The sequence below is a fragment of the Chelmon rostratus genome, chromosome 20 (assembly GCF_017976325.1).
Source record: "Chelmon rostratus isolate fCheRos1 chromosome 20, fCheRos1.pri, whole genome shotgun sequence".
NCBI classification, from domain to species: Eukaryota; Metazoa; Chordata; class Actinopteri; order Chaetodontiformes; family Chaetodontidae; genus Chelmon; species Chelmon rostratus.
This window is the reverse complement of record NC_055677.1, coordinates 12479742-12505690: the sequence shown is the minus strand read 5'-3', so window position 1 is coordinate 12505690 and position 25949 is coordinate 12479742. Positions and strand designations below refer to the sequence as shown.

At 42.5% G+C, this 25949-nt stretch overlaps 1 protein-coding gene across 2 annotated transcripts; it reads left to right on the top strand.

Moving 5' to 3' along the window:
• Positions 1-32: 32 nt before the first annotated feature.
• Positions 33-24807, top strand: mtrr (5-methyltetrahydrofolate-homocysteine methyltransferase reductase). Of its 2 annotated transcripts, none has more exons than XM_041961288.1 (15): positions 33-105; positions 682-826; positions 1038-1191; positions 1369-1486; positions 1603-2107; positions 2185-2298; positions 2399-2555; positions 2671-2759; positions 4952-5132; positions 9511-9553; positions 11471-11651; positions 12354-12472; positions 18002-18094; positions 22232-22435; positions 23661-24807. In XM_041961288.1, exons 2-15 carry the CDS (start codon positions 683-685, stop codon positions 23803-23805), a joined length of 2247 nt encoding a protein of 748 aa, XP_041817222.1. In that variant the 5' UTR covers positions 33-105; position 682; the 3' UTR covers positions 23806-24807. The 2 variants fall into 2 exon arrangements, with proteins under 2 accessions (XP_041817222.1, XP_041817221.1); XM_041961287.1 differs by lacking the exon at positions 33-105 and adding an exon at positions 420-528.
• The last annotated feature ends 1142 nt before the right edge of the window (positions 24808-25949 follow it).

Sequence of the window (25949 nt, the reverse complement as noted above, 5' to 3'; positions counted from 1 at the left end):
ATCACGTTCAATCTCAGCCTGTGCCCTGATCTCGCGAGAATCCCAGTGAAACTCAAATTCCATGGGAGGAAGTGGACTGTGAATTTCCACAGCTGGTTTGAAAAGGTAGAAAATGTGCCTTCTGAGAACTTCACACAGTTTAGTGTCTGTTTGAAATGGCGTTCAAGTACCCGTACTTTGAGATGATTTTGAGAGGACAGATTTAGCTCGAAAAGACACCATCAGATATTGGCCACAGGGCTTGTCTCCCGTGTGTCAGGGTTGCCAGTTATTACTTTTCAGTCATTGGCAACGCTAGCTAACATTAAGATATGAACATGCAACTCTGCTATCTCTATGGCGTTGTTGCTTTTGGTTTAACGTAACGTATAAATAGATAAATAACATGTTGGGATCCACGTGCGCGTAGGTAACGACGTCAACGTTAAAAACTGACGCAACGTCCGGGTACTGTATGGTGGCGTTCGGGCTTGTCAGGACTGTTTTGTCGCAGTCTGTCTGCTACCTGTCAAAATATGCAGTAAGTAGGTAAGCAGAGATACCCATGAAAACCCACAGCTACTTTTTTTTTTTTTTTGAATACCCGAATAGCGGTCGCGTTGACTTCGCTCACCTCTGTATTGTGCATATCCACAAATTGTTTAAAATCTACAAATTCTGTTGTTTTTCTGGACTCTCTAGCATGCCCTGTGAAATGAAGCCTCGGTTCGTGCTTCTGTACGGGTCTCAGAAGGGCCAAGCCCAGTCCATTGCAGAAGGGGTAGCTGAGGTGGCAGAGGAGCACGGACTGGTTGCTGAGCTCAGCTGCTTGGATCAAAATGAAAAGGTAGCTATTGCACAGTATAAGCCTTTGAAGGGTTTGAAGCAGAGCTGTATTAACCCCTCCTTTAATGCATGCATGCCAGCACACAATAACACATCAATAATATCTCACTAAAAGGAGTGATGTCTGATGGTTTTGTGGATGTGATTTATGTAATGTTTTACAATGATCAATGGAAACACCAGTCACTGATTAATCATATAACTGGTTCCAGTACAATTTGGAGAAGGAGAATGCCCCAGTGGTCTTTATTGTGTCTACTACTGGAGATGGAGAGCCACCAGACAATGCCCTCCAATTTGTAAAGCGCATCAAGAAGAAGACCCTCTCCACTGACCACTATAAACACCTATGCTATGCACTTTTAGGTAAATTCTATTATGAAGGTCTGAAGTAGCTCTCTTTGCAGTCCATCTGTCAATATGGGAAACTTGATTTGCAAAACACATTCGTGTAAATCATTACAATGCAGAGCACTGCGCAGTGTTTACTTTCAGAACAGTTGCTGGCTTGTGAAATCTTCAGTTTTCCTCCGTCTGCTCCAGCTTTAGGAGACACAAATTATGCAAATTTCTGCAACTGCGGGAAGACAATTGAGCGTCATCTACAGGAACTTGGAGCAAAACAATTCTATGCGACTGGATATGCAGATGATGGTGTAGGGTAAGTTCAAATGATGTCTAGACATCCAGCTTTCAGCATGTGGCCTGTAAACTACTCACACACTTCTTCTTTTCATTATACTGCTTTGTATCGTGTGTGGACTTTGTTCTCTCCAGGCTGGAGGTGGTTGTAGACCCCTGGCTTGACGGACTGTGGACAGCAATCAAAGTAGCCTTATCAAAAATGGCCTCTGATAGGACTAGTTACTTGAAAGGAGAAGAAGAAGATTCACCAAAAGAAACCCCTGATTCATCCATACCAGATGTCCAGCTGAACCTTTTAAGCATCGCTGACCGCCAGAACTCTGAGTCGGTCAGAGCATCTGTAGAAACGGTCTCCACATCTGCATCTGCAGCTTCTGCTACACAGACTGCTGTTTCTGATCTCAGGCCAGCTTCTCCTGCAGGGATCCTTGGGTTGGCATCCCAGTCTCGTGGTGCTGCCAGTGGTTCTACATCAGCACTGGGCACGCAGACCAAGGATGCTGGACTTCCCCATGTTGCACTGATGGCCTCACTGACACGATCCCTGCCCCCGCTGTGTGAGTCCTCTCTTAATGTTCCTGCTCTGCCTCCTCCCTATCTGGATGTCTCGCTTCAGGAGGTGGACACTGTGGAACAGGTGAGGAATTACACTGCTGACAAAAACTAGGATCTGAGCCGTATTTAGGCATTTATCTCATAGACGTTTTCTTTCAGATAGTTGGACCGTTAAGCGAAGAGGCTCTTCTTGAGGTTCCAATATCCAGGGCAGTTCAGCTGACCAGAGGAGATTCGGTCAAAACGGCCCTTCTTCTAGAGCTGGACGTCTCTGTAAGTTTGAGTTTTTCACATTATTTTCTAAACCTACAGTATGAATTTACATAGATTTAGATTGCAGTATGAACTTTAGATTCTCCTTTTTTATTCTCAGGCTTACCCGACGATGACCTATCAGCCAGGCGATTCTTTTGATGTCATCTGCCCAAACAGGGCCACTGAGGTGGAGGACATGCTCCACAGATTGGGCCTTCATGACCAGAGGAACCACCGAGTACACATTTCTCTACGTAAAGACACTAAGAAAAAAGGTAAACTGTAATACACTGTTGAAAAGAACATAGTGTTTTTTTTCCCCCCAAAAGATATCTGTGACAGTCATGTCTACCCTATTATTCTCAAATCTTTTTTCTTTCCTGCTCGTAGGCGCCCTGGTGCCACCTTACATTCCCCAGAACATTTCTCTGATGTACCTGCTCACATGGTGTCTGGAGATCAGAAGTGTTCCTAAGAAGGTACTGTGTATCCACACATTGCTCCACCGCTGCTTACTTTGTAAATTGCATCGACCAAACCATTTCTCGTGACATCTTACTTGTTGTTTTAGCGTATCAGCATAATAAGCGGGAAGACATTCCTTAAGTGTCATGTCTTCTCCAGCTAAAGCACACCACTGGTTGTCAAAGCACGGAGAAGACGGTATTGTGTGTGTGTTTGTATTTCGACACGGATGTTCACATTTAGTTTTCAACAGACGTGTGTGCACCCAAATAGTCTGTCAGGACAAATTTGCATGGCTTCATAGTTTGGTTTGATAAGATCAGGCAAGACTGAATTAACTGAGTATTAGTCTGAGGCAGAAGTAATGATTAATCTTGCCTAGTCTTCTGTGGCAATGGAGATTGAATGCATTTGGTGCATGGAAAAATCAAATTGCCACAGTTTCGAGCTTTTGCAGTGGCTCATTTCTGGCTTGGGATGTGGCCTGCACAAGTTTCCCTTGACTCTCTAATATTTCTTTTATTAATACTTTTTATAATATTTCTTATTTCTTTTACATTTAAAAATGTAAAAAAATATTATTACTGTGGTGGCCGTAGCTGACTTGTGTAAGTTCCAGTACCCCTTGTTGTGTCTTTATTTCTTCCACAAACTTACACAGTCGTCCTGATTTTTACTATGCAAGTTACATTCATTATTTAATAAGAAACATTATAGTCTAACCATAATGAAAACCATTAGTTTCCCTCTGGCAAGAGCTGCATCAGTAGTCTACCACTCTTTGTGAACAGCACACAATGACAAAAGGAAGACAATATGTAAAATGTCAATACATGGCAATAATCCAGTTGCTGCCTAATAAATACAACATTTTAAGTTTTTCTCGCTCAGCATGCGGCATTGCTTGAAGCACAAAATTACACAGCACTTACAACACAATATCTCTTGCGGCACACTGCATAAAAACATTGTTAAAAAAGCATGTAATATGTCATTTGTGAACATCTAAGAAGAGATACGCGGGAAACATTACTCCTGATTTGTGCAGCAATTGTAATGCTGAAATGTTTTAACTGTCATAATCAAAGTGATAATGTGTCAGAAATCAGTTCAGTCCCTGCTCTCAGGCTCATTTTCTCTTCTCTGTTGCTGAATTCTTGCACAAAAATGGACTGTTTCAGGTCAAAATGTTAACACAGACTTACAAGGCAATAAGAGTTTTATTTTACAACACCTGTCTGTGTAATCCAGGCAGTTAATCTGTTTTACTAAAGCCTTTACAACACTATAATCTTTATACTTCATGATTTTTAGGATAGTGAAAGATAATCACCTCAACCTCTTAGTAAGTGCAATTCCCAGTAATATACGTAAGAGCATCAAATGCGGAAAGATATGCTTGGCATGTTCTGGCCTTGCCATTTCTGTTGAGATAAATAGAAATGTTATCACTGAAGCTTTTCAGAGACTGTGCCAGATACAGACACCATTTTTTGACACGGGTCAAACTGTGGTGAAGTGCAGCCTATAGAGGATGGATTTGAGGATGGGGATAATAATTCTTCAGGTGCAAGCTACAAGAACGTGCCTCTAATCTCTCCATACATGCACTCATACACTGTAAAAAATCACTGAAATTATACAGAAGACTTGGGCATGAGAGGTATTCGGACATTGCGTTTACTGTATCGAAATAAAGTGAAATCACTCCAGAAGTTGCTCAGGAGTTGCATTTTAATATTTCCTCATGGTTCTTTTAAACCCTGCAATACCAGCTAAACAGCTTGTCTTCTACAAATTTAACATGAATTGATTGCATTAATCATTTTTGATGAATTTTGTTCAAGGATTAGAAGAATGCCCCTTTGCCTCTGCTACTTTCTCAGTAGCGATAAAAGCATTTTAAGAGTAAATGTTAATTATATGAGGGCAGAATGTGCATAAGAAAATGGCTGTATATTCTATAACTGGGAATGTTGTCAAGGTCTATCGACACTTTCATTTACTCACGAAACTGACACTTACATTTTTTTAAATGGCCTGTGTGCATGAGGCTTTATTTGGCTACTGCAGCGGTGTAGTATAAGTGTATGAAATGGAAACCTCAGCCAGAAAAGCTAAAAAAAAATAATCATGACCATTGCTGCTGAATGAGTTGCAGAACGGCTCCAAGTGACTTCACTTCCGATTTCTGTCTGTCTGTCAGGCATTTCTCCGAGCGCTGGTGGAGCATGCGGGGGACGGTGTGCAGAGGAGGAGACTGCAGGAGCTCTGCAGTAAACAAGGCGCCGCAGACTACAACCTGTACGTGAGAGACCTGAGTCTCGGCGTTCTGGAGCTTCTCACAGCCTTCCCATCCTGCTCGCCTCCTCTCAGCCTCCTCATAGGTGAGAGTGCCCGCTGTTCTCTCACTCAGCTTGTCAGTCATAAGGTCCATGATTATTAGGGGTGATTAGGTAAAAACTGTCTTTTCTGTAACATTTACATGTTACATGACAACAGTCTGCATGAGAAATACTTTGAAGCACAAAATCTGACCAAACAGCACATTTGTTTTTTTGCATTTTTATTCTACTTAATCTTCATGTCACATAGCATATAGGCACATTTAATGTGCAACATTTATCCAGTGACTAATGAGAACACAGACTAAAATAATGGCATATTTTTTAGATCTTTTTCAATTTGTTTACAGATTTATTATTATAATAGATGCATGTTTAATTAGATGCAGTCTTTCATTTTGCTTGTAGCAAATGGGGAATTACAGTGATTGGCATGAGACTGGGATTTAAACAGCACCTGTATAAAATATCAGTGGGATAAATAAGTTCAGAACTATTTATTTCACTTTTGGAAAGACCTGAGGTTATCTCTCGTCTGTCGACCGTATTTGTTGTTCAGGCAGGCTTGTCTGTTTGGATAATAATTGTCCAGTAGGGGTCACTGTAGCCCAAGTAAAGCAAGCTTTGTGAGCACTGTCTCACGGCTGGTTTTGTCAGAACTTTTAATTATACTGAATGGTCAGACAGTGTGCATCAGAGGGCTCCCCAGAGGATCAACACTCATTTCATCATCTCATTTTTACATGTTGGCCCAATATGGTTTTTGTGTCACAGTTTCTGTGTATAATGGCTGTCCTGTAGCTGCAAGTCAAGAGATATTTTTCACTTTCTTTATTTTTCTCCCGCTCGTTAATAATATTGATCATTTTTTGCTGCTGTCAGCCGTCTATGCCATCCCTGATTTGACCCTTTGAGCCAACTGTTGGTTGAAAACTAACATTTTCTCTCAGCTCATTAAGATAGTTGGCCGGTCATTCAGTATAGATCTAATAAGCTTTGATTGAAACTTAGCAGACAGTGAAATTAGTTGGCTACAGCTTTACGTTCAAGTTGAGTTGTCCTCTAAAACAGCTGTGTCACAGCTCTTGGCTTACCCCAGTGTCAGTTATTTTTGGTCTACTTGCCAACCACAGCACCTTTTTTCAGTTGTGAACTGATGCAGAAATTGGGAATCGCGACAATCACGGCCTCATGAAAAATGTGGTGTTGGAGGCCCTTCAGGGCAAACAGCTGTTATTAGGGAGACAGGCAGGCCGTTTACTGGTGAGCCACCGAGCTTCGCAAGGACACAAGCGCACGGGGTCAGTTTGGATCATAGGTTAATGGTCAACTCTGCCTCAGTGTGTAGCTACTAATGTACAGCGCTGCATTTTTGCACTGTTCTTGGTTCATTACCTCAACTGAAGGGGAGGTATTTGCTGATTAGAGTTTATGCTGTTACACACAAACTATAAATAATGGGGTGAAATCTGTCTGAGCTCACGTGTCTTTGGCCAGGTGCAGGCAGGGGATGAAAGTAAATGCTGGGTATAAATTGAAAAAGATACCTGCTTCCCAGAGTCAGCTCTCTTGTAATATGGTCCATTGTTTCACATAGTGGGTCAGATGAAAACTGTGGGGTCATAGCCCCCAAGAGCTGAATGCTGTCCATGAGCATCTTTTTCAATTTACTTTACCACAAGCCTGGAATGAAATTGTACCAGGGTGCAGTTTTATTCCTTTTTATTTTTCTCTTATGCTCGATTGTGATCTGTGCATTGTGTGATTGTAAAACTAAAGCAAACTAAAGTGAGCTGTGCTCCGCCCTCCCTCCAGAGAAGCTTGAAATTTAAAATAAGATGCTTGGTCACAGAGAGCGCACTGCATATTACATATAATTCTATCTTCAGTCACTTAAGATCTGATAAAATGCTATGGAAAACTTTTACATGGTTTGGAAAACCATGAACTTGCAGGTAATGTTTCTCAGAAGTAACTTTAAATTAGCATTTGTAGGCTATTAAAAAAACAAGAAAAAAATCTTGCCAAGGAGAATTCCTCCCAGTGCTTTAATGCTAACAACATCCCTAATTCTCCCCTAATTCTATCTGCAGCACAGAAGCTATCCATATATCTTAAGAAGTATAACTTTTATTCTCAACCACATTGCTATCTCATTTTTTTCCCACTAAAATGGTACCTCTGCATATAAATTGCAGCGCAGAGAGACTTGTGAGATGGAATAGATTATATTGTTGTGCAGCATGATCGATGATACCCCTGAAAATGATCATTTCTGAAAACATATCGGGGACCCTGGGACTGTATTTTTTGGAACAGAGAGCCTTTTTTTTGTCTTCAAGCCATTCAACGAAACAAAAAAAAAAAGCTTTTCTCTCAGAGGTTTTAAAAGTGATATATCCTCTGTATCTACCAGCAGTATCATCATGGTGCAGTGATGTGAGATGATGGATTGATTGTCCTCTGTTTCGGACGTGTGCTGTCACTCTGTGATAGAAAGGCGGGAACTCGAGCACCGTGCAGCTGCAGAGGATTGTGTTAACGTACATGATACACCGCCTGATGGAGAGGTGTGTGATTCAACTGATGCAAAGGACAGCTGGGTGTGTTGTATGTCATGATTTTCGCCAAAAAAAAAAAAGATTTTTGCCCTTTGGGGGTTAACTGTTGCCCTTTCATGAGAAACATGGTTTCTGTTGCATTGCAGATTTGTCCTAATTAATTCTCGAGAATGATTTACAAATCACTTACTGTGAGTCGCATCTAATTGACAAGCATATTGATAATACCAAAGCAAGGCCATCGTGCAATCTCGGCTCTCCTTGCCTTCCAGTTTTTAATATATTCTGGGTCTCCATTTTTAAACATGTGAAGTTCGTTTTCTGTTTTTTTCCATGCCATTACATGCTATATGTAAAGCATCAAAAACAGAGTTGCAAAGATGAGTGGATTAATCAATGAATTCATTAGTCCAATCTCTGGTGGCAACTTCCCTCATGCGAGAAATTTGTGCTTTTCTGCTCTCATGCGACAGTAAACTGAATATCTTCGGGTTTTGGAGTGCTGGTTGAATACGCAAGCAACTTGAGGAAATCACAACAGGCTAAATGATTAATCGGGAAAAGAATCGCAGATAATGAGATTAATCAGCAGTGACAATGATCGTTAGTTTCAGCCCCAATCAAAAATCTAATGACATCTTCCTGTAATATGTATACAAAAACAGAAGAAAACATCAGTTATAATAGATGTGATAGAACAGCAGCAGCAGAAAGAAAAGGACAGTTCACTACAATGAACAGAGTACCTGGCCGCCGTAAATGTTTTGTGTGTGAATAGCAGGAAACAAAATCAAACTCATTTTCTGTATGATTGAGGTGGCACACTGAACCAATCTGCTCTCGTTTCAGACTGACATACGGTGTAACATTGAGTCGTAATGTACTCAGCTTGGCACATATAGATATTCACTTCTTTCATAAATTATAAACACAAGATTTCTCCTCATTTGTCCATATCTTACCATCCTAAATGTATGTAGATAAGTAAGTCCATATGTCATTAGCACACTGTTCTTTGCTCTCTAAAAATGTTTGGGTAGGCCTGTTTTTTTTTTTTTGTGTGGTTCAAAAGCGTCTTTCGCTTTTAAGTATTTCATGCATCACCATGTAAAAAAAACAAAAACAAAAACCTCAGCTCAAAGAGATGAAATGGACGTCATAGTGCGGAGCTGTCTTGCAAAAACTCTGAGCTCTTTAGATGTCAGAGAAATCCAGGAAGAGGGGAGAGAGCAGATTTAGTCCAGCTGTTTGTCTTTCCAAGCAATTTAGCAGAAAAATGTGTTATTGTAAGGCCTCAGCTGGTACATATGGTGCAGCTTTACTTTTCCAGGTTCATCCATCACTGAGATACAAATAAAAAGCACGGGAGTACACAGCGAGCACGCCACACAACGCTCAATCACTCTTTTCGCCCACATCTACTAGGTGATGGTCATGGCGTAGCGAATGGCAAATCTTGGAGCTACAGGGTGAGAAGTTATCTCAAACTCTTCTAAGTTTTTCGGGTTTCTCTGACACATCCTCACGGATGCATTGCACACCACATATTGCCCCAAAGAGGGCACCTTCATGGCTGGCAATGAAATAAGGTCTGCATAAGCAATCTGTTTCCTACTGGCTCCACATCTGGACACTTGGGATTCCATAACCCTGAGTTTGTAATTTCATAAATATAGAAGTGTGTCCCAGAAACAGGACTGGAACCTGGGTGGGGGGTTACTGACGAGAGATTGGTAGGTAGGACGTCTCAATGGACTGAGATGACTTTCACTTATTTTGTCTCCTCTCTGTCACGGGTGTTTGTGTAACACAATCCGAGCGATACAGCAGGGTGATTGACAGTTGTGCTTGCCTTTCAGAGCATTTGCCGAAGCTGCAGCCCAGGCCTTATTCAGCAGCCAGGTAAGGTGACAGACAAAAAGGAATGGAGCTTACGTTTTGTGCTGCATGAGACTGTGCACAGTTGTGTTCTTTTACCACTATGAAACAATGCTCAGTTTTAGTATATATTAAATGACAGCTGAAACAGACAACTGTTCCAGTGATTTGATGTATTATCCCCCAGAGAAGATGCATAGGACTGACAGTGAGAAAGGACGGTGAAGCATTATTCTTATGTTGGTGTTAGCTAAGATAGGAGCTCATTTTATGCATATATATTTTGGTCTTGTAACCCTACAACTCATTTGGGAAATCAATTGTTCTTTTTTTTATCTGTTAGGATGCATCATGATGTATTGCTAAATCCTCAGCTTTGTTTATTAGGTGCTGCTGGACAAGACAGTGGAGTTCACATGATGTAATATATATTGATCTTGCACTATTGGCAGCTAGGAAATGCATTGCTTTCCACTGGAGATCTGTTAGTTTGCCAACTCATTTCACAGTGGTGGATAAAGCTTTCAAATGATCTGACGTTTGATTGGGTTTATTAGAACAACAAAGGAAAGCACCATGAATAATATAAAGTGTGGCATTTTTATATGAATCTCTTATTTTATAAAGGCACAAAAGGTATGCTGAATTCATCATGTATAGACCTCATAGTAATAATTATTATTATTACTGTGTGTGTGTGTGCATATAAAGTTTGTTATGGCCCTGACACTGAGCATAGTAGTCCTTGTTATGTGCGCATTAGCTTGGTTGGTATTTATAGATATTATTCCTTAATAAGCTAAATGATGGGTGAAAAAACCTGCACAAATGAATGGACTGTAAATATTGTGTAGCCTTTAGCAAGTTGTGCTTAGTTTAAATAGGCCCAAGTGTTCCTTCCTTTTGCCTCACTTAGCCAGTCATTGATTTGCTCTTCCTGTTAAGCTAGTACCCATTAGGTTTGCTTTAAAGTTCAAGTGGAACAGCATCGTCTAACGCGATGTCAAAACTTCTCTGCTGCTCTCATCAGTCCCTCACTTAGCTGCTTATGTATGTGTGTGCGTGCATGTTTGTGCAGAGAGACAGAGAACGGACAGGAGAGATGGTGGCTGTAGTTTATCAGATGGTGCAGAGACATTAGAGGCCTGCATTATTGATGCTGTGGTCAATAGAGGTCTCTAGCGGCCCACAGGGAACTGGAGAGTGAGGGATGAGAGAGCGGGAGAGTTCTTCAGCCGGCAGTGTGGACTGGAATAGAGAGGCGGTTTTATCGAAGCAAGACAGACAGGAAGTTTTTGCTCACTCCTAGTTGTGCTTTTTGTTTAGGATGATTGTCATTATTCCCAACCATAACTTTAAGTAATAGATACGTGAAATACGAAATATTCAGCTTAAAGTAACAATGAATGGTTGAAATAGTTAGCTGAAATAATGAATCATATAGATGGTACAGATGCAGCCTTAGCCAAACTGACCTAAATACTGACAATTCAATAGTAGGAAAAGGTAATATATCAATTTTTATATAAGAAAGTTATACAAGTAAGTAACAGTCAGTTTAGAATCTATTCAAAAGAATACATCGTCATTTAGCACATTTCAATGTCATTTCCGTATTTGCAGTTGCCATTGTATCAAATGTCTGCGTGTCCTTGTTATTTTGATCTGCTGTCATTTCACTACATTTTCCTCAAGGTTGATTTGCGTGAATCATTTGCGGGAGCATTGTTGTCTGTTGTTGAGAATGTATCCTCCCTCCTAATGCTTGTGCCTCTCTGTACCCTTCTGCTTTCCCTCTGCTTCTGTGTTTCACTCTGTTTTCCACTTCATCTCCCTGCTTGTCACTGTCTGTATGCCTCGCACACACACTCTCACACACTGTGGTGTCCCTGTATTTCTGCCTTCTTCCATCTCGAACTCTCTGTGGTACCATCTCTATAGCTCCTGTCTAAGGCACCCGGGAAAGCTGCATTTTGTCTTCAACGTAGTAGAGTTCCCAGCATGCTCTGGGCGGCCTGCGGGGAAGCGAGGCTTGTGTACCGGTTGGCTGTTTGACCTCATCAATCCTGTCCTGGTTTTCCCTGGGGGGGCTGAATCCTCCGGCAGAACACCTCTGCCAAAGGTAATGAGTACACTGGAAAATAGAAAGCTGAAACTGGATTGTGCAAATTTGTGAAATCTTGGTCTTGGCTGATATATTTCTTGGTCCTCCCTGATAAGTGCTCGTATTATTTGTGAATACAAGTGTTCAGGTTCTGTAATAGCTGTAACCCCCCCCCCCCCCCCCCCCCCAAAAAAAAAAAAAAAAAAAAAATCCTGCTACACCTTTGGCATCCTTTTCCTGTCTTGTCTGCGTTTTGTTTCGATAAAAGTGCCATTAGAGCTGGGCTGCCCATTCTACCTCAAATATTACAGTTCAAGAGGTTCTTGGGTAAAACAGAAGGCAGTGTGGAGCAGAATTTCAGAAAGTTGTGCAATTTCTCCATGAAACTGAAGAACTGAGGGCACTGGGAATTCAGCCTGTTTCTACTACATGTTTTAGGCTTCTCTGGAAACTCAGTTTTAATGTGTGAGACACTAAAAAAAGAACAAGCTCAGGGCCCGTGTTGTGTGGTTAATTAAAGAATTAATTTAAATTAAATCGAGTAAATCCCCTCTACCGCAGACTCTATGGATTCCTGTTGGAGCTCATGAGTTTTGCTATTAGTATGTCTTAGAATATTAAGGAGATCAATTAATAGATTGGTAGTCCCACAGTGGCTTCTCAGCATTGTTGTAATTACTCTTGTTGTTTTAAATGCTCGTTAATGGCCTCTAACCCTAGATCCATGTGAGTTTAAGACCCAACTGCTCCTTTCGGCCTCCCTCTGACCTGTCGCTGCCCTTCATAATGGTCGGACCGGGCACAGGAGTTGCCCCCTTCATTGGCTTCCTCCAGCAAAGGTATGGCAAATTTGATAATAAATCATAATGTGACCTTGCACCATAATAAATGATAGTTTTATCAAGTAAACGAGACGTGGTATATATCGAGATCCTGCAAATGTCTCCCTCAAGAGGGATCAATTGCATGTGGTAATATACTTGATCCTGCCAATCTTATGCTCTTATAGGAGACGCTGCTGAAGTATGTTCTTTTCAAGCTTCAGACACAAGTCACATGTGGATTGTTGCACTGCGTGACACGTTGAAATCCGACAAAAAATCCGTACCCAGTGATGAATATTCACAATGTTCAAGTGATGTTAAGTGCACATCATCTATGCACATTTTCAAGTGATCCGCAGAGACAATTAAATGAGACCCTGCTCAAAGCCGATAAAAGTCGACGTCATGTACATCTCACAAAGCATAATAAATCTTGCGGCGAGGGCTGTGATCACGTCAGGGATTATTTCAGATGCTTTGCTCGTCTCGCCAGGAATAAATTAGGCCCTCTCTCTGACGCTCAAGTTTATGACTCAGGCCTGTAATGAAGAGCCGGGAGTCAAAGCAGCACGTGCAGCGTTATTGATTTGAAAGTAAAAAGTTCGGTGCATGGTGGCCACGTTGTTGAACTAAATCATCGCTTGTAATTGCTGAAGAGGTGGTGTGAGGATATTGGCTGTTAGCTGGGTTCATCGTAGTTCTCTCTGGCTTGTTAAACTGTTGCTTTGACTCCAGATGCTTGAAGAGCGCTATCATTTGGTCGAAAACGTGACATTTTGTTATCATATTCTGAGCTTCTGAATTGACGGCTTAATCAAGATTTCAAAATGATGAAGGACCTGTCAGAAGGATTTAATGTGACTGCAGCTTCCCTATCTGGGCGCGTTGAACCGGTCCCACAACCCACCATGACTTGTTAGAAAGCAGAGTAAGCCTTTTTAGTCAGACTGACATGTCTAACTCTTGGGTGGCTTTATATAAATGAGGTTGTGCCCCAGTCAACTCCAATTGTCTCTAAATCCCCCGGACGTCTGCTGTGTTGAGGCGGCTGGCGTAAGCGGTTGATTGCTCTGAGAGGTGACACGGCAGCGACTGAAGCGCCGGCACTGCTGGCTTGTCTGCAGCAGATACGGGGGAGGATGAGTGGTCATCTGGGGTGAGAGGTGTTTGCGCCTTTGGGATGCAGGAGTACCAAAGATAGCGCGTGTTTCTCAGGCTGACCTGGTTACACCGCTCGTCTTCTTAATGATCAAGGTTGAGCCAGAGGGACGGCACTCTGGTGGAAGGCAGCGATATGAACACATAAGTGTTACTTTGATCCTTACAGCGGTATCCAAACACTGCTGTCTAGAATCGATATCAAAATGCACATTTGAGTGTTTTATTAATGGTCTGTCCTTGCGGACCTACTTGTCAGTGCGAGCAAAACACTCACATCTTGATTGATTTTGGATGGCTTTGTTTCATAATACAACAACTGCAAGCCGTCATCACATGCATCCTTGAGAGTTCAACGGTGGATTTATTTCCTTTTTTTAAACTTCCTTTTATAACATTTCAAACATATTTGTTTCTTTTTCAAGGGACTCTTCACCGTTTAGAGCATAAACTCATGTGAACCAATTCGTCAGCTGGACTGTCTCCTCAGTCTCTCCTCCCTCCCTGGGCCTCTCATCCTCTCCCCTGCCAGCTGCATATTGTGCTGGAGGATTGTAAAAACCTGTCATGGTGCGCGGCATTATACAGAATCTAACTTGAGATTCCAAACAAAGCCTCGGTGGCTGACGCTGCACTCTGATAGGAGATAACAATCACCAGTTTGTCAACGGGAGACCGTATCTGCCTCAGGCCCAAGAAGGGTCCTGTTAGCAACAAAACAACATGGGGACATTTCGATCTGCCCCCCCCCCTTCCACTCCCACTGTTAATCGATGGCTGTTTTCAAAAGTACTTTGTATAAGTTTGTAGCGCTGGTAACAAGTGGAAGAAGAGTCTCTAAAGGTCAGAGGCTCACTTGGCGATGCCAGGAGATTTTAATAAGCCCCCCCAGTAGTCAGGTATTGATTGCTGTGGTTTGCGTGGAAGGATTTTATGGAGAATGGGATTCCCGGTGTCTTTTTGTGTAGCTGGGAGCAGTGACAGTTAAACAAATATTGTATTTTAACTGAGTGGTTAGCCTTAATCTCCTTAACAGCTCTAACAAGCTTTTCCTTTGGAAAAAAAAAATGTGTTTGCTCAGTTTAATATTTCGGCTTGCCAGCAGGCACACTTGGCACATTCAGTATGACAACCTTTATTAAAGTTTGTGTGAACAAATACTGAGCTCCCGTTTATCAGTCTAACCAGACAGCTGATTACAATTAGGCTGCGGCATCTTGCTACTCAGCATTGTACTGTATGAAAACAATTGGAATTCAGCACGTTGAATGTATACGGGTGTAATTCTGCAATGTATTTTCAGTGATTAAGCCTTGAGCTGTTGTTGTGTTTGGGCTTTTTTTTTGTTGTTGTTGTTCTTGTTGTATTTGTATGCCTTAAAAGCCACTCAGCACCTCTCACACGGAGCTGCAAAGAAAACGGATGAAAGATATGAGATAATTGGGATGTTTACCAAGCCTTCACCCCGGCTTTCCGTGCAGTTTCCCCCCTCCTGCTGATCATCTGAATGGCGCTGAAAGGCGGCTGCTTCTGATTTCGACCCCAAATGGAGTGCTCTGTTGATGCCTCCTTCCCCTTGGGATTGTATTGCAGGCTGTTATAGTGTGGGTATGTGATGTGATGTGATTTGTATTCAGAGAAAGGCGCCGGTGTGGTCTACTCAGAATGGAATCCAGGTTTTTCATATTGGTATTGATCCCTTTAGGGCAGGCGGTGAGAGGAGAGAGACGAGCCCACTAAAATGAGTTTACTTGAGGCTGTTTGCAGATCAGAAGAATCTCGTCCAGGATGCTAATGGATGGGATCTGAGCGTTTGGATCAAGTCAGCCAGACAGCTCTGTTACTAAGCCCCATTCACAGACTTAAAGTTCAGACAAACTTCTTCTCCAAAGTATTTTTATTAACTGGTCAACTTCTCATTTAATTAATGAGGATGTTTTTTTTTTCAGTAGTCACAGATTTGCATTGATTCTGTTTTTTCACAAAGACTAATTAGTGTATCGCTGCGACTAATGACTGATTAATCTGTTGATTATTTACATTTTTTTCATAAAAATGTCAAACCTTTAGTCTAAAAAATGTCTGAAAACATCACGTTGCTTGTTGTGTCAAAGCAACAATGCGAATAGCATTTTTGCTCGATACATTGGTTCAACCAGCGCGTCTTCCTTTGGAAGCAGATAAAGCAACTGTCCTGCCCTCCATGCTCCTCCAAACCAATTTAAACTTTTATCAACAATTAGCAACATTGCGGGAATTAACAACCGAATAAGTCAAATTTCATTCAAATGTAGTCAAATGTGATGGAAGTTAAACTTTCTGTAAAAAAAAAAAGTTTACATACGTACTGCTACGTTTCTTTTATCCTGACTTTGGTTTTGACTTCCATATTTGCTTGATAGCACATTACCAATTCTTTCTTGTCAGAGATGTTTCCATCTTGTCCTTGTATATTTCATCATGCTGTTGGAAGAAATCTTGCTAACATGAATTTTGATAGCCTTGCTAGTGTGAAAGAAATCCTGTTTGGTTTATTCTTCCCACATGAAACGGATTCATCCAAGTTTTAGTTTCACTCAATATTTTTGCTAAAGGGAGGAAGCTAATCTGTACTTACCTCTTTTTAAGTGTGCGTTTCAGGCGTATATGCACAAGCATACGGTTTGATATCACAACTAGTTTGGCGGCCAATCACGGTCCTTTATGCAACCTATGAAACCTTCAGTAAACGTTCACTTTTAAAGAAAAGCTTAAACTTAGAGCTTAGATAAGACACTCAGAAAACAGTCAAAATTGAGACAATGTAATCCCTTTGGGCCTTTGTGCTCCATTAGAGTACGTCCACTAAAAGTGTTGGTTTTTGCCATTGACAGGCACAGATTGTTGTGCTCTGTGTCTGACATTATAGATAAAATCCCTCCAGGGATATACCTTGTGTTAAAGAGTACCATCCTTTTTGTTTAACCAGTAACAGCCGCTGTATCGCTCTCACCAAAGCCATCAGACTCCATTCACAGAAACATGAATTTTATCATCGTAAAACACACCTCACTCACACCTCACACCTCACCATCAATTCGCCGAATTGGGAGAGGAGCGAGAGAGAAGGCGGACAGAGGAGCAGTGTGGGGAACCACCTGTAGAGCCAGAATATTTTGAATTCTTTTCACCAGACATAATGACCGGAGAGATTTAAATATGTGTTGTTCTGCGTTATGAACATTGCATTTAATTCTGTAATATAAATGTGTACATTAATATATAATGCTAATAAATTTAACTGACTAGTATTTCTGGAGCTGGCTAGCTAGGGATGTAATGTCAACTAGCTGACTAATTACACATATCCCTCGTAGTTACACTTAAAAAAAAAAATCAGTGCATGTTCCTAGATTCTGGAAAGAATCAAATTTTTGTATTAAGTATAGTATTTATCAGTTTATTATATTTATCTTCAGTCATTATTAAAATAGTTGGTTATTTGCTTTTGGTGACTCAAACTAGTCTATCAATGAACTTGTAATTTCAGCACTAAAGTGCACCGTGCACGTTCATCATGCATAAGAGTTGGCTGCCATTTTAAGTTTTTGACTTGTAGAAAACACAAAGTGTGATTCAGTCTGTTGGTGAACATGAAAGGGTGGGGTTTAGGGGGAGCAGCACCTTATCCTCGGAGTGCAGCAGCGCAGCACAAAGGGCCCAGTCTCAATGCCTCACTGCAGCATTCCTCAGCCCCTCGTCGTGGTTGGTCACTTCAACACCCCTCTCTGTTTTCTCATCTCCCCTCCTCCCTCCAGGTTGCAGATAATGCATGGCTCTTTAGAGAGTCAACTGACTGATGGCATCATGAAAGGTTGGGGGTCAACTGTTGTTATCTGCAAGAGAGCTGTCACCTTTGCAGCAGGTGTGCGGCACAGATACCGGCATCCTCAGAGCAGCTTTGTGCTGCTGCGTTGCCATTGCCTGCAAAGGATTCTGGGAGCTTTGCCAAACTCCCAAGCCACAAGAGAAATCACTTTTGCAGGAGAAGGTTTTTTTTTATTTTTTTGCACTGAAGCAGTTGGACACACGCAAGCGTATGCGAAACACAGACACACACAAAGCACAAGCCCCAGTTTCATTTTCAGTAACTGTTTATAGTGATGGGATCTATCCTTCTGTTTGGGTGAAATTTAATAATACATATAATGTCCTCACTGCAGCGCGCACAGTCGTTTCCGTGCATTAGGCAATTGTGGCACTCAGTGTACTGTCATTGCAGACAATGCTTAATGGTGTCACTACTCTTCTTTAACCTCTGCTGCGAGGAAGGACTCTCTCTCCTCCATCTGGTCTGGTCGTCTGTTATTATTGATTGACCGCTAACATCCGTTGTTTGACTTTCAGACAGAAGGAGAGGCAGCAGAACCCCGAGGCCACATTTGGCGAGACCTGGCTGTTCTTCGGCTGTCGCCACAGAGACAGAGACTACCTGTTCAGGTGAGCTGTGTTTCTGATTTTCAGTTCAGAGTCCATACACTCATATATTCAAATATACACTGCTCAAAAAAATAAAGAGAACACTGGCAGGATGGCACATCAATGGGAGCTGTGGCAAGAAGGTTTACTGTGTCTGTCAGCGTAGTGTCCAGAGCATAGAGGCGCTACCAGGAGACAGGCCAGTACATCAGGAGATGTGGAGGAGGCCGTAGGAGGGCAACAACCCAGCAGCAGGACTGCTACCTCCGCCTTTGTGCAAGAAGGAACAGGAGGAGCACTGCCAGAGCCCTGCAAAATGACCTCCAGCAGGCCACAAATGTGCATGTGTCTGCTCAAATGGTCAGAAACAGACTCCATGAGGGGGGTATGAGGGCCTGTTGTCCACAGGTGGGGGTTGTGCTTACAGCTCAACACCATGCAGGACTTTTGGCATTTGCCAGAGAACACCAAGATCGGCAAATTCGCCACTGGCATCCTGAATAGACTCTGTGGAGAATGTTCTGCTGCCTGCAACATCCTCCAGCATGACCGGTTTGGCAGTGGGTCAGTAATGGTGTAGGGTGGCATTTCTTTGGGGGGCCGCACAGCCCTCCATGGGCTCCCCAGAGGTAGCCTGACTGCCATTAGGTACCGAGATGAGATCCTCAGACCCCTTGTGAGACCATATGTTGGTGTGGTTGGCCCTGGGTTCCTCCTAATGTAAGACAATGCTCAACCTTATGTGGCTGGAGTATGTCAGCAGTTTCTGCAAGACGAAGGCATTGATGCTATGGACTGGCCCCCCCCGTTCCCCAGACCTGAATCCAATTGAGCACATCTGGGACATCATGTCTCGCTCCATCCACCAACGCCACGTTGCACCACAGACTGTCCAGGAGTTTTTGAATGCTTCAGTCCAGGTCTGGGAGGAGATCCCTCAGGAGACCATCCGCCAACTCATCAGGAGCATGCCTGCCATGCATACAGGCCACACACACGACTGAGCCTCATTTTGACTTGTTTGAAGGACATTACATCAAAGGTGGATCAGCTTATAGTGTGCTTTTCCACTTTAATTTTAAGTGTGATTCCAAATCCACATCTCCATAATATCAATATATCAATACATTTGATTTCCATTGATTTTTTTTGTGTGATTTTGTTGTCAGCACATTCAACTATGTGAGGAACAAAGTATTTAATAAGAATATTGCATTCATTCAGATCTAGGATGTGTTTTTTTTAGTGCTCCCCTTTTTTTTTTTTTTTGAGCAGTGTACTTTCTTTAACTTTCCTTGACTTTCCTTCCTACCCACATCCCTCTTCAACCTTGCCAGTGCATATTCCATGTATTGCAGTCTCTGACCTGCATAATGAACATCTCTGCATGCACAATATGGATGTTCTTTCTTAAATTCCATACATATTGTCATGGACGCTCTATTGATCGATCAGCTCAAGGATGCATTGCAAGAAAACAGACATGTGACGCAGTAAAGGCCACGAGGCAACGGTGAGAGCACTGCTCTCATCACCGTAGTTTCTAAACCAAACAGCAGAAAGATAAAGTTTGCAACTAGCCGGTGTAGTGGCAGCTAAAGAGCTAAATATCGTGGATTGGTGGAGACCAAAGAGAGCTAAAAGGAGAGTGAATAAGGGACTTGCTTTTAAAACATAATTCCAAATAAATGCTAATGTTGCTCTGTGTGGCTGAATGTGTAGGAAAAGTGGCTGTTTGCTTTGCCATATGAAATAAAAAGGTGATATGTCAATGTGTTGTTCACAGCTTGTTTCTGCTGCCCCCAAGTGGCCAGATAAGCTTTAATGCAGCTTTAAAGCTGTTGAAAGCTACAACTAAATATATTTGATGAGGGACTTAAAAGGATTTAGATTTGACAGGCGGATTCAGTGCTAGATTTGATAAAATGCAATCGAGCCACAACCCTGCTGCTTAGACAGGAAGCGAAGGGGGGCAGTGTTTTCATTATGGAAAAACAAACTGAATCAAACTAAACTGTGTGAATATTATGCGCCCTTTCTTGGATTGACCTCCTGTTTTGCTAAAGCATTGTAAACTGACACCAGCCTGCGAGTAGATCATTGCTCAGATCAATTTGTTTTGGCTTTAGTCTGTCCCGACTACACACTAATTGATCCACTCTTGCTTGTATCAGCAGCACACGTGCACTCAGTGCTGGTGCACTGATCGAGTTTCTTTTACAGGATTAAATAGTGTGAATGGATTAGCATCCTTAATCACACAAGAAGAGATCACAGAGGATGCTGTTTGTTCCCCTTTGTTTCCTCTATCCCTTAGTTAAATACCAACTCACAGCCAGGTAGTAGGCGATGTTTGTTCACAGTGTGGGCTTCTGTGATGAACACCCCCACAGTGTTGACCGAAGCGATTAGTGTGTGTTTTATGAACCACCCGTGAAGAGTTGTACTCAATTTAAATAGGTTAGCAGAATGAGCCGAAAGAACAACATACTTGCATGCGAGGGCCTGCCTGCGTTCATCTCTGTTGGATTTCTCTAGAAGGAAGTGCAGAAACCTGCTTTGCATAGTTTTTCAGTGTCCCAGATTTTTAAAGAAAAGTTCACTCGAAGTCCTAAGTAGGGGTTGCAATTTTAACTTGCATAAATAATGGCACAAACTGCTTTTTATGCTTTTATTACAAAACGCAGAGACAGGATGTGACTAACTCTCTGATGGTGTTCTGAATTTCCCACCAGCAAAAAAAAACCCTGAAAGTGATGCGCCTCAATCAGCCGCAGCACTTAACATCCCTGTGAGAGGTTGATGCCAATCTGCCTGCTTGTCACATCAAGCTTGTCCTCCCCCCTTTCCCCTCTGCTGCACTTATCATTTTCCCCTCCCTCCGATTCCTCAGCCTCTTCTTGGCAAGTGATTTCATGCTGTAGGGCAAACACAACTGGATGGCCTGCTGGGTTCACATTGTGGTCCAGGATATTAACACAGGCTGTTGTATGCATAAACACACTGAGGAGTCGGTCTGTTTTTCTATGAAGTCTTTTGTCATCCACCAGTTCCTGCACACACGTTTATCAAGATGAGTCATATTCAGATGTCAAATAAACACTCCACCATCCTTTTCCTTGTACTCACACATCTAGGTGAGCAGAATGAGACTTCTTTTAACGACTAAAGGTTAGATGGTAAACATCGCTGGAGGAGCAACGACTTCTATGTTTCCCATAGAACAAAGACGACAGTACTCATGTCTCCTGTTAGCATTCACCCCGCAGCGCCTGCGTGTTATCGAAAAGTGCCTTATTTTAGTCAACAGGTGACTGCAAAACAGAGACCCCCGAGGCAAAGACCTTCACCCATGATCTCAGAGCCACGGCTCATTATGAGTGTATGCGCGGTTATGTCTGTGTGTGGTTCTGCTCATTCTGACTGCCTATCTTTAAACAAGATGCTCTGAGCCGCAGTAAACCCTCACTCCCTCACCGCTTTCCTCTTTCCTTCCTTTCCAATAGCACCTCAGGCCCTGTAAAAACACTGAGGCAGAAGGACTAGTTGGCAAGCAGACCACAGATGGGGGAGCAAGGTTACACCCAACTGCAAGGCTGGGAGGATTGATTGTAAAAAGATGCTTATAACAGTGACTCAACCTTGCTTATGAAATCCGTAATTTTTTTTGCACTTCTCGTGTTAAGATAAAATGGTTGTCTGGCACAGTTTTAGCACAGACCTTTTGCTCAATAGTGTTCTGTTTCATCGAGCCTGACAGGTTTTTTTTCTGTTCTTAGGAAATATTCTAGGGGTCATGTGTCTTATGAGGCAGTGGAAGCATTTGCTAAATATCTTAAGGGAGTGTTGGGTGTGAAAGGATAAACAGTCAGTATGAAGACCGTGTTGAATACTTGGCAATAATAGGACAGCAGCTTCTACATTATTTCTCAGTTACAATAAAACCATCGACAGGTGCTATCCCACAATGTTGTTCTGCCATTCACCATCACACCTTTTCTCTACATCAGCAGCTGCATCTTGGCTCTCCTGATCCGAGCTTTGGAAAGACTTTTTACTCATCAGAAACAGTTCGTCCAAGATTGCAGGAGTAACCTTGTTGGATGTTGTATTTATAATGACTCGAAATGTTTGGATGTGTCTCTGCCCTTTGCCCAGAGAGGAGCTGGAGGGCTTCGTGTCCAGCGGTACACTGAGCCACCTCCAGGTGTGTTTCTCCAGAGACGACCGGGAGGAGGAGGGGGCGTTGGAGGCTACCAACTCTGCAGGACGACGCAGATACGTCCAACACAACCTGCTACTTAACAGCCAATACATCACTGACATCCTGCTCAAACAGAACGGTTACCTCTATGTCTGCGGGTAAGACTGACACAGATAATAATAATAATAATGGTCAGGCACTGGTGTGTGAAAGGACTGCAGAATGAATTATTTGGAGCTCTTTTCTAAGCTCTGGCTATTTTTGCATGCCTGGGCTATTTTGCCACGTTGCTGTCGTCTCTGAAGCCATGAATTTACTTGTAAATGTATATAGTTTTTTTCTCTTTTTGCAATTACAGTTTTAAAAACCTTGACTTTACTGAAACACATTATTGCTTTTATGACAGAGACCAGGCCAAAATGGCAGTGTAGAGTAGTTAATAAAAATGCAGTTTTGCTACGAGCAGACTCTGGAAATGCTGATCGTTTGAAACCGAAGTAAACAGGAAGTTTTCTTTAAAGATGAGAGGGTGTATATGAATCCTCCTCCTCGTTCCCTGCGAGGTCCATCCTTTTAACATATGTAAATCACAGTGAGGGCACATGTACAGTGCTTCACAACACAGTACAAATAAAGGCGTTAAACCTATATGATATGAAATTCTATTCCTTATTTCTCTAATCTTGCTCTGACTATCAAAACAAATAATTGATGAGCTATTTGTCAGGGGCTCTCTTTCAAGGCCGACCTCATCTCTCAGCCAATGACTAGCTGTGCTTTGGAGCGAGGCACTTGAGTCATAAAAAATAACAAAAAGTACCTGGCTTGAAGGCAATTTATTTGTTGAATCCGAGCATAATCACAAGCAACGTTGTGCTACTGCTGACCTTACACTGATGCAACATCTTGTACAGTTTGTAGCATTTGTGGTGTTTACCCCCCAATAGTGCAACACAATGTTTCTGTCAGAACAAGAACAGCAAGACAAAGCAAAGGCACACATAGGCACAAAAGTCAAGTCATGTCAACACTTGTATAGCTCACTATCTTTTTTCTGTGTCTCCTCTCTCATCACTGCCAGGCCGCGTACCTCACCTTTGAGTAAATGATCTTTGAAGCGTCAGAACTATGTGAATTCCTCAGAGTCAAAAAAATATCAATTCAGGTCCACAGGATGATGAATCTCCCTCAATATGCTGCAACAGCAAGATAAAGATTTCAGCAATTTCCTTCCAGGATGTACTCCTGGACTGGCAGCACTTGCTGGTTTTACAAAATACGGGCTTGCCACTGTGCTTTCACACACGAGACTGTTTCAGAAACATTTGTATGTAGATTGTATTGCCCTATTTCCTACATTCTCACTCTTCTTTTCTTCACCAGAGATGCTAAGAACATGGCTAAAGATGTGAACGACACCCTGGTGGAGATGATCAGAACGGAGCTTCAGGTGGACCAGCTGGAGGCCATGAAGAAACTGGCGGGGCTGAGAGAGGAGAAACGCTACTTACAGGATATCTGGGGCTGACAGCGGATGACGAGATAAGGGCATTACGCAGCATCCACTGGGCTTTTTTACACCTTCAAAAAGAAAAAAATCAGCGTGCTCAGCCGTAACCTCTAGAACCATGAAATTGTGGATGCTGAGACTCAGAGTTAGTTTACGCCACCCAATGTTAGCAAGATGGAATGTACCATGCTGACCCGGGGGTATCGGTTCGCTACATCATCTTGGGCTTTGCTGTTTGAGCAGAAACGACCTTGGGCTCGGGCAGTAGTGCTGGAGATTGGTGCTGCAGTGTGAAAATGCTTTTAGTGTAGACAAGCCCCCTCCCCTCGTCCTCCGTCGGATGTGATGGAGTTATTTTGATGAGGCTGAGAGTGGGATATCGCTCCAGCCTAGATGGAAACAGCACAGCAATCTGTAGTTCTTTAACTGCACACACACTGTAAATTGGTTGTTGTCATTCAAGATGAAAGAAATCATTTTTTTCCCCGGGTTGTTTTTGTCTTTGGAATCTGCCAAACCAGCTCTAAACGCTGTTACATGCACCACAGTATACCTCTGAAGTCACAATCAGGAGAAGCTCTTTCTTTTTTTTTTGTAAAGTGATAATTTAAAAATGTACCTCAATTCCAAAATAAGTCAGCTTGCCACAGTGTCGTCGTATTTTCGCCCAAAATATAAACTTTTTATCCTATTTTGGCGATAATGAAGACAGGTTTTTAATGTATGTGATCCTAAAAAAGTGGCAGTTTTGTAAATGAGGTCCTTGGAGATTAGGACAGTTTTCAGTGATTTATCATTATACTGTGTTAAATTAGTACCGAGGGCGTGAATCTCAATGATAATGAGCAGCTCTAAATTGATCTCACTGACTTTGTTTGTGTCTGTGTGCCCCAGCAGACTGCCAGTTTGGAGACTGTGAACTCCAACTTCTTTTAAGTCCTGCAAACCCGACTGAAATCTCACAAACTGTGGTTAAAACAAACACAACTGTGCCTTGTGTGATCAGGGATTAAAAGACATTTCAGCGTAAACTCTTGTTGTCTGCTGCCGTTCTTCTGTTGTGCACACAGGTGTGTTTGCCAACGACCTTACCCACATGTATTTGAAGTGAGTGGGCGTGCGTGAGGGGTGACGGTAAGTTTTCTTGGCATGTGTAGATCTTCGGGGAGCTAATGAACGCTGATTGATTAGGAGTGATTGTTTTATTTATATTTAGAGATAATTTGATTGTTCAAGGTGACTTTGGTCTGAAGATGAAGGCATACTCTGCTAATTGAAGGCTTTTTGCAATGGGCTTCTTAGTGCGGCGCAGAGCCCCGGAGAGAGGCTTCTAAGAATTAAATCTTCTAACAGCAGTCTTTTTTATTCATCCCCTTGTAGGGAGGGGAGAGAAAAACATGTTTACAATCTCTGCCGCCTGCGCCGTAGATGACACCCCATTCGCTACATTTTTGAGCCGAGTAAACAAAACATTCACTGTCGCAGAAAACAATCCCTGATGGTGAATAATTGGTTTAATACAGTGTAGTCGTAGGTAGAGCTGTCCTTGTGTTTGTCCAGGCAGAGCCGGGCGCTCCTCCTCACCCTCATCTGTCTGTGTCCTGCTGCTTCGCCAAGTCACAGGAGTAGAGGAGGACAAAATCAAAATAATGATGCCGCGCGCGCCTAACAGCACCACAAATCTCGTCTCATACACACACATAATGATACACAGCCTCCATTTACTGCAAAGCTACAGTTTGTCGGAGAAAGGACAACAACTTGCGCGTATGCTGTAACAAGGAGGAACGTTTCATCAAAGTGGCATGTGTGAACATTATCAGTGAATCATTTTCGAACCATGGAGTACACTTTAAGCTGCACGGCCCCTGTTTACCTGCACACCCTCATCTCCATTTAATAAAAATCACCCCAGCCGCAAGACAGAGAGCCTGCCGGCTGCTTGTGTCGCCCTGTCCTGCAACCACCGAGGACAGATGAAGTTTTAAATTATGTCCTCATAATTAAAACGGTTCACAGTGGCGGTTTTTGTCCCGCAGCGAAAGCGAAAGACAGAGCCGAGGAGATGGTCAGGAATAAATCAGAGCGCTGGAGGTCAGCGCGACCGCAGAATAGTCGCACCTCCATGATAGATACCCCTTGTTAAGAACGGCTTAAATGAA

Coding starts and splice junctions, on each gene's coding strand:
- mtrr (XM_041961287.1), top strand. CDS start 455: ATGGTGGCGTTCGGGCTTGTCAGGACTGTTTTGTCGCAGTCTGTCTGC. Junction 827..1,037: donor GCTTGGATCAAAATGAAAAG/GTAGCTATTGCA, acceptor AACTGGTTCCAG/TACAATTTGGAGAAGGAGAA. Junction 2,760..4,951: donor TCAGAAGTGTTCCTAAGAAG/GTACTGTGTATC, acceptor TCTGTCTGTCAG/GCATTTCTCCGAGCGCTGGT.